This window comes from Corythoichthys intestinalis, chromosome 11 (assembly GCF_030265065.1).
Source record: "Corythoichthys intestinalis isolate RoL2023-P3 chromosome 11, ASM3026506v1, whole genome shotgun sequence".
NCBI classification, from domain to species: Eukaryota; Metazoa; Chordata; class Actinopteri; order Syngnathiformes; family Syngnathidae; genus Corythoichthys; species Corythoichthys intestinalis.
Window position 1 is genome coordinate 28,699,404 of NC_080405.1, and position 14,984 is coordinate 28,714,387.

General features: G+C 40.1%; 1 protein-coding gene across 1 annotated transcript in view; it reads left to right on the forward strand.

The window, feature by feature from the left end:
* LOC130923585 (aryl-hydrocarbon-interacting protein-like 1) overlaps nt 1-14,762 on the forward strand; it is a 28,463-nt gene extending 13,701 nt beyond the window's left edge. The window contains exons 4-8 of the mRNA XM_057849347.1: nt 890-1,066; nt 7,225-7,366; nt 7,454-7,875; nt 9,331-9,472; nt 12,349-14,762. Of these exons, the coding sequence (XP_057705330.1) occupies nt 890-1,066; nt 7,225-7,366; nt 7,454-7,875; nt 9,331-9,472; nt 12,349-12,704 (1,239 nt within the window). The 3' untranslated portion in view covers nt 12,705-14,762. The remainder of the gene's footprint in view (nt 1-889; nt 1,067-7,224; nt 7,367-7,453; nt 7,876-9,330; nt 9,473-12,348) is intronic.
* The last annotated feature ends 222 nt before the right edge of the window (nt 14,763-14,984 follow it).

Genomic DNA, 14,984 nt, shown 5'->3' on the forward strand with positions numbered 1-14,984 from the left:
CTGCCGATACTAGTATCGGTATCGGTGCATCTTTAATAACAAATATATATAACAAATATAACAAAGTAGAACAATGTTATAAAATAATAAATCTTAATATAATGGTAAAAAAAAAGTGACTAATTTCATTGAAATCACAAACAAATAAAAATAATTAAAAAGGTTTCTGCCCCACACAACAATGAAGAAAAAAAAAACATTTATAATTTCGAAACCAATTTTGGAGTTTCTCTGCCATTTAAGTCATTGGCTGCTACTGACGGCAATAGACGCCCAATCTATTTGGACTGAGAGGACATGTAGCGATTGTTCAATGTCAATGACATAGAATGAATGATAAATTGCAACTTTTTAACAAAGTGTGTGAAGTTGTGATCACACCTCTATCCTCCAAAATAGAGGAAAAAAAGACTCCTAGCTGAGCATTTTCTCAGGTCGCCATGATCTCTTTCCCACTTCAACATACGAATCATTCATCCAGCTCTTTTCTGCATGAGACACCACATCACCAATCACTGACGATGAAAAGTGAACCCCCGCCACTATCTGCCTTCAAACTCTATGCTTTGAAGTCAACCCACCAGGGGTCCAACAGCAGCAGCATCCAAAACAAAAGTTTCACAATGCTTATCATGTTTGAGCAGACAATTGTGTGTTCCTCTTTAGCATTTCCTTGTCATCTCTTCCACTGTTTTATTCAGTGGTGGGTTCATCCAGGAAGAAAAAGTAATAAAAATCACGGTAGACGACATACCTGGAAAACAATAGTAGTTTTCCAACAGCATCTACAAGACAACAAACAACCTTTGTTATCTATTTTTGAATGTTAAATTGAAAGCAAAAACACTGTGCGATTATTAACGTAAGTTTCCCCTCCTTGATATTCCAGGTGGGGGACCCCATGTCCTATCACAGGGAGTCTTGGATGATGGAGAAGGATGAGAAGCTAAGCACGGTGCCCCTCCTCCACGCGCGGGGCAATGCGCTGGTCAAGCAACGGCAGTACAGGGAAGCGGCCAGCCAGTACAAGGAGGCAGTATTGCTCCTTAAAACCGTCCAGTCCCGGGTGAGCACTTGCGGATTTGTGATGATCATAGGCGGATCTTCTATTCAGGCAAAGTAGGCGATCGCCCTAGGCCCCCAACCAATAGGCGGCCCCCAACCAGCTGCCCTTGCCCCAACAAGCAAGGGCTTGGGCCACCGGAGCCAGCAGCTCCCCCAGCTATTCGTCATGTATAATTATGTCAGCATACAAAACAAACAAATAACAAAACAAAAAAGAAAGCCATTTGAATGCTGCATTTATATGATCTCTCCCACACACACACGCACTACAATGGACTGTTCCACGACGATGGACTGAGTATCAGTCGCTTCATTTAGCGCCGTTTAGCTTCGCTTAGCTCCGTTTAGCATCGCTTAGCTGTTCGTTCGCTTCACTTAGCTCTCCTGCGTTTTTCACCCCACTAAGCTCGCTATTTTTACAGCTCACTTGCTACTTTGCACGTCGGCTATCGTTTATTTTGAACACATGAGCGATCGTGCTCTCCACGAAAGCCAAAGTGCAGTGAGGGAGAAGTTGAGAACAGGCCAGAGGCCGCTTATGCCTCTTTTAACTTTCTTCTTCTTCTTCACACCGAACATAAAATACACGACAGCACACCCTGTGGCGAAACAATGCAGTACAGTTCCAATCAGTCATACAATAACACTCAACAGCTGGTTAACGGCATTTGCTAAAAATTAAATCTATTAGTGACACCACAAGCAATGACGAAGAATGTTTTTTTATGGAGTGCAAAGCTTTCGGTTAGCGGTTTAGCGAACGTACCTCCGGTGAACATTTCAAACTAAAAGCACGTCATGTTCGCCATATAAATAACGATTTCTGGAGTTAAACCCACATACTTCAGAATAATTATTATAATATGTTGAGTAAATACTACAGAATACAGATTCTACACTAAGAATAGCTTTCAAATGACACTCTTTATGACAAATATGATTGGCAATGAATAATTATTATAATTATTATACTACTATTACATATAGTAGTATACATAATAATAATGCTAGATTTTTTTTTAAGAATGGTTTTGAATAATGTTGCAAAGGAAAAGGCAATTTTCTGAATCTGTTTACTTTCCATTGTTTTGCACTATGCTATCAGCATTTAACCTCATTGTTTAGTTGTGATTAATTATTGTTATTTACATGATTATTTGTACTTTAATAAAGAATTTAAGTGTTCCAAAATGGTTTTGTAAATTAATAAGTGTCAACAAAAATTTCATTGCTAAATTAGTAAAAAAAAAAAGAAAATTATTAGATTAGTCGACTAATTGTTAAACTAGTTGGCTGACTAATCAGGAGAAGATTTGTCGTATAGGACAGCCCTAGTGTACTGGAACATATTTCCTCCACACCCATCTCACCTTTTTAACCCCTGACCCATGAAAAGGGCCCCTGGATATGTTCGCCTTAGGCCCCAAAATTGCCAAGTCCGCCACTGGTGATGATGTGCGACCTGAGAAAAACTAAAAGATTCGGCTTGGACTTTCCAATACAAGGGTACCAGTACAAACTGTTAGTAACGAGATTTTGTGAATCTAGTGAGAGTGTACAAGTACACTGGTACCAATTTTTTTCTCGTACCTCAAGACAGAAAACTCACTTGTATTGCGAAAGACTCAAAAGTAAAGGTGCTGCACTATTGTTCTATTTCTCATACAGTATGTGAATTGAATAGATTAGAACAGAATACAATACAATAGTCTTTATTTGTCATTGCATTGCCTTGACAACAACATGGGATTTGAAACTCCAGTTATCCACATATACAAGATAAAGATTCAATATGATGACAAAAAATATGCAAGTGCAAATATAAGATACAAAAATATTTACCCAGAGACAGCAAAGGTTAAAGTTTGCAAAATTATAACAACGCATTAATAAAAGCAGTGTGTAGGAATCAGTGTTGTCACTAATGCATTACTTAGTAACGCGTTACTGTAATCTGATTACTTTCTTTCAGTAACGAGCAATCTAATGAGTTCATTTTTCCAAACCAGTAATCTGATTAAAGTTAGTTTCCTTACTGTCTGTGCGTTCCTATTTTGTGATTGCCTCATAATGTATGTGGAATGAAGAAAAAAAAGCACCAAAAAAATGGGTTACGTACATTACAATGCCAAGAGAGCGCTGGGAGTCTACGCCCAAAACGACATAGTCCAACTACTTCGGCAAGACGTAAACAATGAAAGGGGCAGGAGAGATACCACAAACACCTGCATATTCTTACTGCATTATACAGCCATTACTTCACATTTTTGTCCAGTAAAGATGACAAAAATGTCTCTGTGTGTTGCACTTTGTGCTGGCTCAAAAACACTGTCGACCGCTAAAAATTCCACATCCAATTCCATGAACCAGTTGGAATTACAGCACAGTGCGAACAACTAGAACCAATGCCTACAGGTTACAAGACAGCCAGCATTTCTACAGTTCGTAACCAGCCTTTACGTACATTTTTATAGTTCCAGTTTGTAACCATAGGCGGAGTATGAATTTTGTGGGAGGTGGGGGGGCGGGGTGCAAAACATGTTGATGACCCTGAAACAAAAGTAAAACTTCGGACACACTTCATCATTTGTGCGTTTTCTATATTGTTAGATTTGAAGCTAGCTTTATTTACACCTAGCTTGGCTAAAAAGAACACGCAGGAAGTCGATGTAGCTTTTGTGGAGGTAGGTAGCTGCTCCCCCTGCTGCTGTGATAGCAACCTTCTTTATTCAGGGGCAAACAATATGATGGGAGGGGCAGGAGGGCAACATAGAACACAGAATAGAATACATAGACTACATGGGGGGCAAATGGACCAGGACAAAGGAAAGGCTGACCAGACAGAAATTATCCTATCAGGTGACTAACTATTTGGAAAGCATAAATGTTAACTGTATGCAGAACCATTAAAACATATTTTCCCACTACTATTTACATTGTAAATTCTGACTGAAGATATCCAACTATGAATGAACATGTGGAATTATGTACTTGGCAAAAAAAGCGAAATAACTGAAAACAGATTTTATGTTCTACTTTCTCAAAGCATCCACACTTTGCTCTTATTACTCTTTTGCACACTTATGTCACTCTCTCAATAAGCTTCAAGATGCAGGCACCTGAAAAGGTTTTCACTTTACAGGTATTCCTTATCAGGTTAATAAGTGGAATTTGTTAATTTGTTGCCTTTTCAATGGGGTTGGGACCATCATTTGTATTGCTTTGATTGAGGTGTGTCCAAACTTTTGGGCTGGACTGTGTATATACAGTATACTGTATATACATCTTGACACTGTTCACTCAGGTGTAGATTTGGCTAAGCAAAGGAAAATACTGTTGCTAAGGTGCTAGTCACATGATTTGTTGGACAAATAGTTTGGACCCATAATGAAATACTTTGAAGGATTCTTGCTCGTTTCGTTCATTTCTGTTGTTTGTTTTATTCCTTTCCAACTTTTATAGACAACATTTTAATGGCTAGGTTTTTATTTTAAAGAGTATTAAAACACCTGAGGAAATTCTAATATTCCATCATTTATCCATAAACGCATGCCTTTTGGATTCATATCATGCCACTTCGTGTAATTACACACATTGCAACACCAAGAAAATGATAGAAATTTGGATCGATTGTAAAGCTAAAACGACTGGGGTCCAAGATCCTCGAAACTAGCATATTGTGTGCGTGACGTCACAACTAGGAAACACCCGGCTCAGTGCTTGGGTCCTGACAAAGTAATAATAATAATAATACATTTTATTTGAATGCGCCTGTCTGGCACTCATGGTCGCCGTAGAATAATTTAAAACATTTAAACATATTAAAAGTGAGAAAATGAAAGTATAGAACATTTAAGGAAATTTAAAACACTAAAAGCGATATATAGGCAGTTAAAAAAACAGAAATTATTGATTATTGTGGATAGGCTAGTCTAAACAGATGAGTTTTGAGTTTTGATTGAAAAAGGGGAGGGAATCTGTTTTCCTGAGATCGGGTGGGAGTGAATTCCAAAGCCGGGGAGCTGAGCGGCTGAATGCTCGGCTCCCCATGGTGGTGAGGCGAGCGGGGGGGACAGACAGTTGCATGGAGGAGGAGGATCTAAGGGCACAGGAGGGAGTAGTGACATGAATGAGATCGGACAAGTATGGAGGGGCGAGGTTATGGATGGCCTTGAATGTGAGGAGGAGAACTTGAACTAAATTCGAAAGTGGACCGGGAGCCAGTGAAGCTGTTGGAGGACTGGAGTGATGTGTTGGATGGATGGGGTACGGGTTATGATGCGGGCAGCTGAATTCTGGACCAGTTGTAGTTTATGGAGAGTTTTATGAGGGAGGCCGAAGAGGAGAGAGTTGCAGTAGTCAAGGCGGGAAGTGACAAGGCTGTGGATCTGAATTGCAGCAGAATGTGGGGTGAGGGAAGGGCGGAGGCGATTAATGGTGCGGAGGTGAAAGTGGGCAATCCGGGTGATGTTATTAATGTGCGATCGAAAGGAAAGTGTGTTGTCGAGGATTACTCCTAGGCTCTTGACTTGGGGGGAGGGTGAAACAGTGGAGTTATCAGTGGTAAGGGAAATGTTATGGTTTATTGAGATGGTGAATTTAGAGCCAACGAGGAGCACCTCAGTTTTACTACTGTTACAACTACTATTACTGTAAGTTTTAGGAAGTTGTGGGTAAACCAGATTTTTATTTCAGTGATACAGTCAGTCAGAGATGAGGGCGGAAGAGAGGAGGAGGGTTCGGAAGTGAGGTAAAGTTGGGTGTCGTCGGCATAGCAGTGAAAGTGGATGTTGAATTTATGAAAATATTGCCAAGGGAAAGTAGGTATATGATGAAGAGTAGGGGCCCCAGGACAGAGCCCTGAGGCACACCAGAGGTAACAGGGGAGGGTTCAGATTTTAATGACTTTAGGTGGATGTATTGGCTGCGCTCAGAAAGGTAGGAAGAAAACCAGTTCAACGGGGTGCGGGTGATGCCGATAGTGGAAAGCCGGTGGAGGAGTGTGGTGTGACTAATGGTATCAAAGGCTGCAGATAGTTCTAGGAGGATGAGGATGGAGAGTTGTCCAGAATCAGCTGCCATGAGGAGGTCATTGGTTATTTTAACGAGTGCTGTTTCAGTGCTGTGTGGTGGGCGAAAACCAGATTGAAACTTTTCATAAAGGTTATTCTTTATTTTTGTTTTGTGAACTTTATTAATATTTGCTATCTTGCCACATAACGGTTCTATTGATATCTCACAGCCCCTTAGTATTATAATTCTCTTTAAAGGGGAAGTTCAGAATTTTTACATCAGGTGTTGAGGCAGCAAAGCAGTAGAACTGGTAAAAAGTAACCGATAAATTACTTTTAAAGTAACTTAGTTGCTTTGATAATAAATTAATCAGTAAAGTAACTAGATTATTTTTTTGAGGCGTAATCCGTAAATCTACTTTTTCAAGTAATCTGTGACAACACTGGTAGGAATATTGAATAGTGGCAAATAAGAATATATTTTTAAGAATAAAACTTCCACCTTTATTTCCAAGCAAGCAAGCAACCAACCAACCAAACACACAAACAAACAAAGAAATCACTGATGCTCAATATAATCCTCCAATAATGTCACCTTTTGATGTTTTCTCAAGTTATTACTTCAAAGAAGTTATGAAACTAACAACAAACAGTTTTCATGCCATCTTCAACTCAAATACACTAAATGCTGTGACTGGTTAACCATGTGATTTAACAATGAACTGAGCTAGCATGTTAACATTAGCGAGTTATCACACAAGTAGCGCCTATCCTTTAAAGGGCTAATCGTTGGCTCGCATTGCAAATCGCTAGATAACGCGAATGGCTAAAACATAATCACCATAATTCTTATCCACTCACTAATTTATATTCACTTTAATCGTGACACGACATTTATGCACATGAAGGCTACAGGCTGTGCTTGGGTAAGGACATGGAGTAGCAGTCATTCTTGAGTGCTTTCTTGTGCAGTTTGCTGTTTACAATTGAACACAGAATAACTATGTAACCATAGAGATTGAAAAATAAATCTTAAATGGCTTTTCAAAAGCTAGGACAACTAAGGTTTTCACCAGTGCTGCCTGCTCGTATCAAATTATGCAGTGGCTTGCATGAACACAACTGCTTCTTCCTCGCATGCTTTCAGGAGATGCCAGGCGATGTTGATTACATCAGCTTAGGCCGCATGATTGTCCCTCTGGAACTGAACTACTGCCAGTGCATGCTGGAACTGCAGGAGTACTACGAGGTTATCGAGCACGCCGACGAACTGCTAGACAAACACAAAGGTGTGGGTCGCAAAAGTAGATTTTTTTTTTTCTTTTTCGTTCCTGCTTTGCAATTCAAGCTAATATTCAAATTTGAATTCTTTGCAGACTGCGTGAAGGGCTACTACAAGCGAGCAAAAGCGCACGCCGCCGTGTGGAACGAAAAAGAGGCGCGCCGGGATTTCAACATGGTGGTCCACCTGGACACCACGCTGGCGTCGTTGGTCCAGCGAGAGCTCAGGGCCTTGTCAGAGCGGATAAAGGAGAAGTACTGGCAGGAAAAGGACGCCTACTGGAACAAGCTTGATGCCAAGGGTGAAAAAGAGGAGAAGGTACTCGAGGAAGAAAAGGAGAAGGAAGTTGGCGAGGACGAAGGTGATAAGACGGAGGGGAAGGACTGGCAGCAGATGTTACGTCTAGTGATGCTGCTTCAGGAGCAAGGAAACATCCTGGTGAAAGAAAACAGGTTCCAGGAAGCTTCCAGCAAGTTCAAGGAGGCTTTAGATTACGTGGACTTCCTTAAAAATAAGGTTGGTGTTGCAGTCAAAATTTGATTTTTGTGCATGTTTCAAATGCCGCAAAAATGGCCATTTGCACATGGTGTCTCTTGGGTAAGAGCGGACAGTAATGCTACTTGTATTAGGTAGCATATGTATTTGATAATGTTGTTGTTTGTTTTTCTATTCTCCTGTATGTTCCTTTTGCACTGTCCCCCTGAAACCCTTTTCTATCCTTAGGTTTTCTCTGAATAAACAACACAACATAAAAAAAAAAACAAAAAAACAACACAATGGGTGTACACCAAAATCCCATGTGGTACATTCAATGTATAAAAGACATTCAAATTATCATTATCTGTGTCTTAGCAGCTTAACAGGATAGGTTAAAAAAATGCCGCATAATGTGATCATTTATTTAACATACAAGTCGACTGAGTTACAAACATTTCTAGTTATCTTTTTTCAAGGCAGAACTTTTTCCCCACTCATTGAATAGCGCAGGTGTGCTTTAATATTTCAGTCATGTTTCTTGTACTCGTTGTTGTCATTGTTGTGCTTACAAAGACGCATCAGTGTCTTTTTAAGTATGCAGGCATTGTGAAGCGGGTCCAAAAATAACACTGCACAGCGATATGATGGTGACAGTCCGCCCACTAGCAACCTGCTTCCCCTCTCATTTCATCCTATTGAACGCACTGTCCACTTTTATGGAGGACCAGGAGTGCCAAAAATAAATAAATAAATAAATACCGAACTACATTTGTGATTAGATATATTATTTGAAGATTTTCACTATGTATTTGAACTACAGTATTTCATTTCATTTTTAATGTATTTTTTATCCTTAATATTTTTCATTGTTAATGTATTATAAATAACCATAAATAACCCAAAAATAAATATTAAAATCTTTGTTGGAATAGATTAAAACTGAACTAAATACATGCGTGATGAAATGGAAAAAAAAAAAAATACAAATGATAAATAAATTAAGGTTAATTAATAATTAGCATTGAAAAAAATTAATATATTTTATTTAACCTTTTAAAAACTAGGTGACTATTTGTTGTAGTCAAAAAAACTAAACCTCATAAAGACTTGGCCACAATATATCCATTTGGTATCAATGTTGCCTACGTATATTCTCCAAAATAGAGAGCCCGTGTATGTGGATGCCAGTTCTCAATTAGAATGATATTATTTTAGTTGTTTTTATTGTTATTATTATTATAGACCCTTAGTAGGGCAGTCATTTAACTCACTGGCTCCCATTAACGGTGCTAGACATCAAGTCCATTTTGACTGGGATGGCTCTAATTAGAATTGGGACCTGACATCCACATATGTGGAAATGGCATTTTGCGTTAACTAAGTGCCCGATAAGGCAATTATGTCATTATCTATTTAATTTCGGCTATCCTGGTCCTCCATACAATTTACCCCATCTGTTATTTTCCTTGACAACCTCCCAAATGCTGTCAACAGGTGCACCAAGGCGATGAAGACTGGGAATCTTTGGAGAAGGTGCGCCTGCCACTCACGCTCAACCTGAGCCAGTGTTTGTTGGAGCTCCAACACTATCAGCAAGTGGTACAGCTCAACGACAAGCTGCTGGAAAGCCATGAAGGTAGTGTGCAAAACCAGGAGGGGAGGCAGGGCAGAATCAGCGTTTTGATGTACCAATGTATTTAGGAAAGTCTATATTTTCCGCTGACATACTTTTTCTTTTTGGAGTTGAAATACGAACATTTCTTGCTCAGCCCGCAGCGTCGTGTTTGCTTTCATCCCACAACGGTGCTTGATCTCTCTGTTTACACGAGAAGACGCCTCGTGAGCGACGTTTTATTCATTCCCTCGGCAAACACCTGTTGGCACCATGTTCAGAAAACTTGTTTTCTTTATTTCATCTGAAAATCTATAGTCACTAATTACACTATAGGTACTGTTTAACTTTAACTTCTGATCAAGTCCAAAATTACTTTAGTTTCCAAATACCACCATCATGGCCAAAATACATCCGCAATATAATTTAAACACTCTTTGATACACTAAAATACTTCGTGAAAGTTACCTAAATGCTCTTTAATGTTCTAATAGTATTCAATTACTCTTAAAAAAATAAGCAATCTACTAAAATACTTGCTAAAATTCATCGAAATACTCATAGAGTAACTCATGTCACTCAGAATTCATCCATAACGCACTTGATAAGGCATACTGTCAATTTTTTGGGAAAGAAAAAGATTTAACGGGCGCCTTATAATGCAAAAAATACAATCCTATTTATTCTACTTAAATATGGTCTAAAGGTAACCAATGCACTAATGGATGTGCTGAAATGCTTCTAAAAACTGAAACACTTTTAAATCTATTGAAATAATCACAAAAATGCAGTTGAAGACAGGCAGCCCGCCAGGCTTATAAAATAGGGATGTCCCAATTCGATAACGTGATCGGAAATAAGGCTGAGAATTTTTAGAGAATCAGAGTTAGGTGAAAATGATCTAGTTTTTAATTAAAACAATATATTTTTTTCTGCTTCATGTTCGTGCAGCCTCTCACTTTCCCTCATGCTGCTTTTCTTGGGCAGCAGGCTGCTAGAGTTTGCTACTTAGGGGCAGTTTACATGGCGACTCTGCGACACGAAGACGCAATGACTGTGTTACGGAGTGGCCTCGCGTTCGTATGGTGTCGGCAAAGACGGAAGGCAAAGACGCAAACCTTGGAATTCTGCCTCCAATGTGGAAGAATTCGATTGCGAGGGCTTGAGGGGAGCTGGCTCCGCATGCATATCAAAAGCTCCCGCGGCGCAGGACCACGCCGAGAACGTCAGCACTCGCACACGTCACATTGGGCATGCGCAGCGGTGCTACTAAACATTAAAAACAGCAAATATGGCGGAAAGTCGGATTTAATTAACTGTTTTTATAATATTTTTAATTCAAATAGGTTGAATTTTTCCATTTTGGTGCCTTTTTGAACAAAAGAAAAATGCCATTGCTTGGAGTGGGCGGGCATATTGTGTTCTGGGCTGAGGAGGTTAAAGTGCATCATTCGCTGTCGCCTTGTAAATCTGCACTGCCCCCTAGGGCCTGGCATGAATACTACATCGTTTTCTTGCGGAATTGCGACATTGTTCGAATGGAGACGGAACCATATAAATGCAAACATGAAATTTTTCGTCTTCTCGCAGAGTCACCATGTAAACGGCCCCTTAAGTTAATGATGATTGGCAGGTTTGTAGCTTTGATCTGGCGAGTGAAGGCTCTCTAGCTCTACAATCAAAGGCACAGATGTGTCAATCATTTAGCTTGTTACACACTAGTGGTAGTGTGCTGTGGCAACTCATTGTGTAAGCGAGAGGCCGCTCTCAGCAGCGTGTGTGGATTTGAGCGGGCTCATTCAAAAAAGTATTCATTAAAGACAAGCATTTTTCTACGTCATGTTTAAAAATAATTCACATTATGACAGTAACATGTTTAAAACTTGTTTAAAAAACAACTTTTTTTTCAGTATTGGATCGGGACACGGTATCCGCAGATTCTCAAAATCAGGTGACTCGGACTTGGGTGCAAAAATATGTGATCAGGACATCCCTATCATAAAGCACTGGGGAAACCTTGTAATAAAAATGTTAACACATTGACAGCCATTGACGGTGTTAGATGCTTAATCACTTTTGACAGGGAGGGGCAAATGAACAAATGAATTCAGTCAAAATGAATTCAACGACGAGCGCTATCAATGAGCATTCACAGACACTCCTCCCTGTTTAAATGAATTGGATGTCCAACATTGTCAGTGGCAGGCAATTAGTTAAATTGACAAGAATTTTGAAACTATGACTATTGCTATATTATAAACCATTTAATAATTATTCATTCATTCATTTTCCATGCCGCTTTTCCTCACGAGAGTCGCGGAGGTGCTGCAGCCTATCCCAGCTAACTACGGGCAGTGGGCAGGGGACACCCTGAACTGGTTGCCAGCCAATCGCAGGGCACAAGGAGTCATACAACCATTCACGCACACACTCACACCTATGGACAATTTAGAGTGTTCAATCAGCCTACCATGCATGTTTTGGGGATGTGGGAGGAAACCGGAGTTCCCGGAGGAAACCCACGCAGGCACGGGGAGAACATGCAAACTCCACACAGGAAGGCCGAAGCCCGGGATTGAACCCTTGATCTCAGAACTGTGAGGCAGATGTGCTAACCACTCAGCCACCGTGCCGCCCCATTTAATAATTAATGATTATAATTTTATTAATATTATAATAATGAAACCTTACAAAAAGGCAGTCTTGAAATAAAGTTTCAACAAACTAACAACAAATACAATTCAATTCTGTGCAATAGCAGAGAGCTGGGACAGGTTTTTCAAATGAATAATGTATTTATAATTATAAGTAATATATAATTTGTACCTGTGGCCAAAAAGCGATGCATGGAGACCCTCTGTCATAGAAATACGCCTCAATTTTGTTTTGTCATTTGTTAGGTCACTTCAAGGCGCTCTACCAGCGTGCCCGAGCGCACGCTGCCTTGTGCAACGAGGAAGAAGCTCGTCAGGACTGGGCCGCCGTGGAGAAGCTGGACCCTCAGTTTAAATCCTTGGTCCGCCAGGAGCTAAAGAAGCTGGGCGAGAACCTCCGAAGCAGGCACGCACATCAGAACAAAACCTACTGGGACGCCACGCGGGAAAAGTGGGGGTCCGGAAAGGAGGTTGCGGATGAAATCGACCGAAGCTGTAAAGATCGAGTGGACGAAGAAGCTGAATCTGATAATGAAAACACAGCGGGTAACGACAAGGTGAGCGTGGATAATGACAGTTCCTCCGCCGCAGTGATAGCGTAGCCAGCGTAAGATAACAGCGCCAAGAAGGTCAAATGCCAATCAGGAGTGGCTGAACAAAGAAGGCCAAGGTGAGAAACGTGTTGGTCAATCAGAAAAGAACAATAAATGGAGCTTGTCTATCAAGCCGAGGAGAATGAGAGGAACAAAAAAATAAACAAGGTGTGTAATAAACAAGGTGTGTGTTGCTTGCACCGCAAGCTAACCCAAATCTGCATACATGGGGAGAAACTAATCAGATGAATATTTGGTACATGTACATGAATGTAGTGAAATAGTAGTCTCAGTACAGCTTTCAATACCATTCATTGATTCATTATTTGATCTGAATCAAGCTTCAGTGCAACATTCAATTATGTCACATTTACAAACTTGAAACTCAAATTACACTATACATCTAATTCATCACATATACAGGGGTTGTGGTAATGGAAACGCTTTAAAAAATTCACAAAATCTAATTTAATACGGTGTAGGTCCGCCTTTTGCGGTAATAACATTAATAATTAATAATAATAATTCTCCACGGTATTGATTCATACAACTTGTGAATTGTTTCCAAAGGAATTCAGTTAGAATACCCTCTAACTTTTATGGAGACGATGGCGGTGGAAATCAACGTCCTAAATGAATCTCTAAATCTGACCATAAGTGCTCAATAAACTTGAGGTCTGGGGATTGTGCCGGCCATATGAGATGCTCAACTTCATTAGAATGTTCCTCATGCCATTCTTTAACAATTATGTTTAATGATTATGATGCGATTATGATGCCAAAATGTTGGGTGTTTCCATTATTTTGTCCAAAACCCCTGTACATTATAACAAATTTACAGTCATTTTTTTTTTTTTTTAGGTCAGTGTGAAAGTCTCTTTGTATAGCTGTTGAAAGTAAAAACTTATATTTTATTTATTTTTAGGTTATTTTATTTTAGGTGCTATGTTACAGCCTGTTTGTTTCCTTAAAGGGATCCTCGTTCTTAAAGACATGTAGGCTCTAATAAACCACATTTGTTCTCTTGTACTAAAATATGTTGGTAGAAACACATGAAATGTTAAATCAATGGCAATATTTTATAATATTTAGTACATATTTTGACCAATAGTTGTTGACATGTTTTGCGGGCTCGGAGTGATGACGTAATTGGGACGTTCCCAATTGTGTACAACAATTTTGTACTGCTGCCTAAACTCGCTAGGTAAAATGCCACGATGTGCTGCTTTCTGATGCAATTTCCAGTCAAATGAAAACAAGGGGAGGTATGTGAGTCTCCACATATTTCCTATTGATAAGAAGAGGAGAAAGGTTTGGGAACATGCCTGTTGACTGACAAAACTTTCGAAAGACCCAAGGCTTTGTTCTCGGCATTTTTCTCCTACCGCGTTCGAGGCTTTTAGTCGACGACAACTTATGAAAGAGCTCACCGGAGCGGACTAAAATCAAATGCTGTTCCAACTATTTTCCATCACAAGAAGCTTCAACGCGCTCGAATAGCGAGTGAAATGTGCGCAATAAAGAGCCAAAGACAAGAAACTGCTGGCCGCTCCTGTCGCTACAGCAGTAGGCGATGCTTCGGGCGTACCGCTAGTCACAGAGGAAGCTAATAATTCACCTGTACTGTCAGTTCATAAGGCAGTAAGCGTGTCTGTTCAGTATTCACCTAATATGAGTGATGCTGCCACTCAAACTGATCCAGACACGTCCGATGCAGCGGTACAGTGGCCAGCTGATGCGCGCCGAGTACTTAATATGGACCACTCTTACGTAGCTAAGCCTGAGTTGGATGTACAAGACATGAAGGACACTCGATCCCAGGTTTTGTTCTCGTCAGATGAAGAATTTAAGGAGGACAGTCAGCCACGACCCAACTCTGATCCTGACTATCACACGTGTGCATACTTTTATTACCTTCAGTGAGAGTTTATAATGTCAATAGTCATGAAAATAAAAATGCACGAATGACAAGGTGTGTTCAAACTTTTGGCCTGTACTGTATGTAAAGCACACGACAGCTCTAGATGCGAACAATATACATAATTATATTGGAATAAGTTTTATCACGCAATAGCTCACCTTGAAAATCTGCCGGAGTTCTTAACAGCATACACTCTCTCGCTCCGTTGTCATTGAGACGCACTTGCCGCAAGTACATCACCAGTTTTGCTGCTCTGCATTTTGCCTTTGCTGCTCGTCTTGTGAATGACCGACAGTGCTGTCCTGATCTTCACTTTTCCACTCTGGTTCAAATTGGAAGGGCAGAACCGACGACATGTTGGGGAAGCT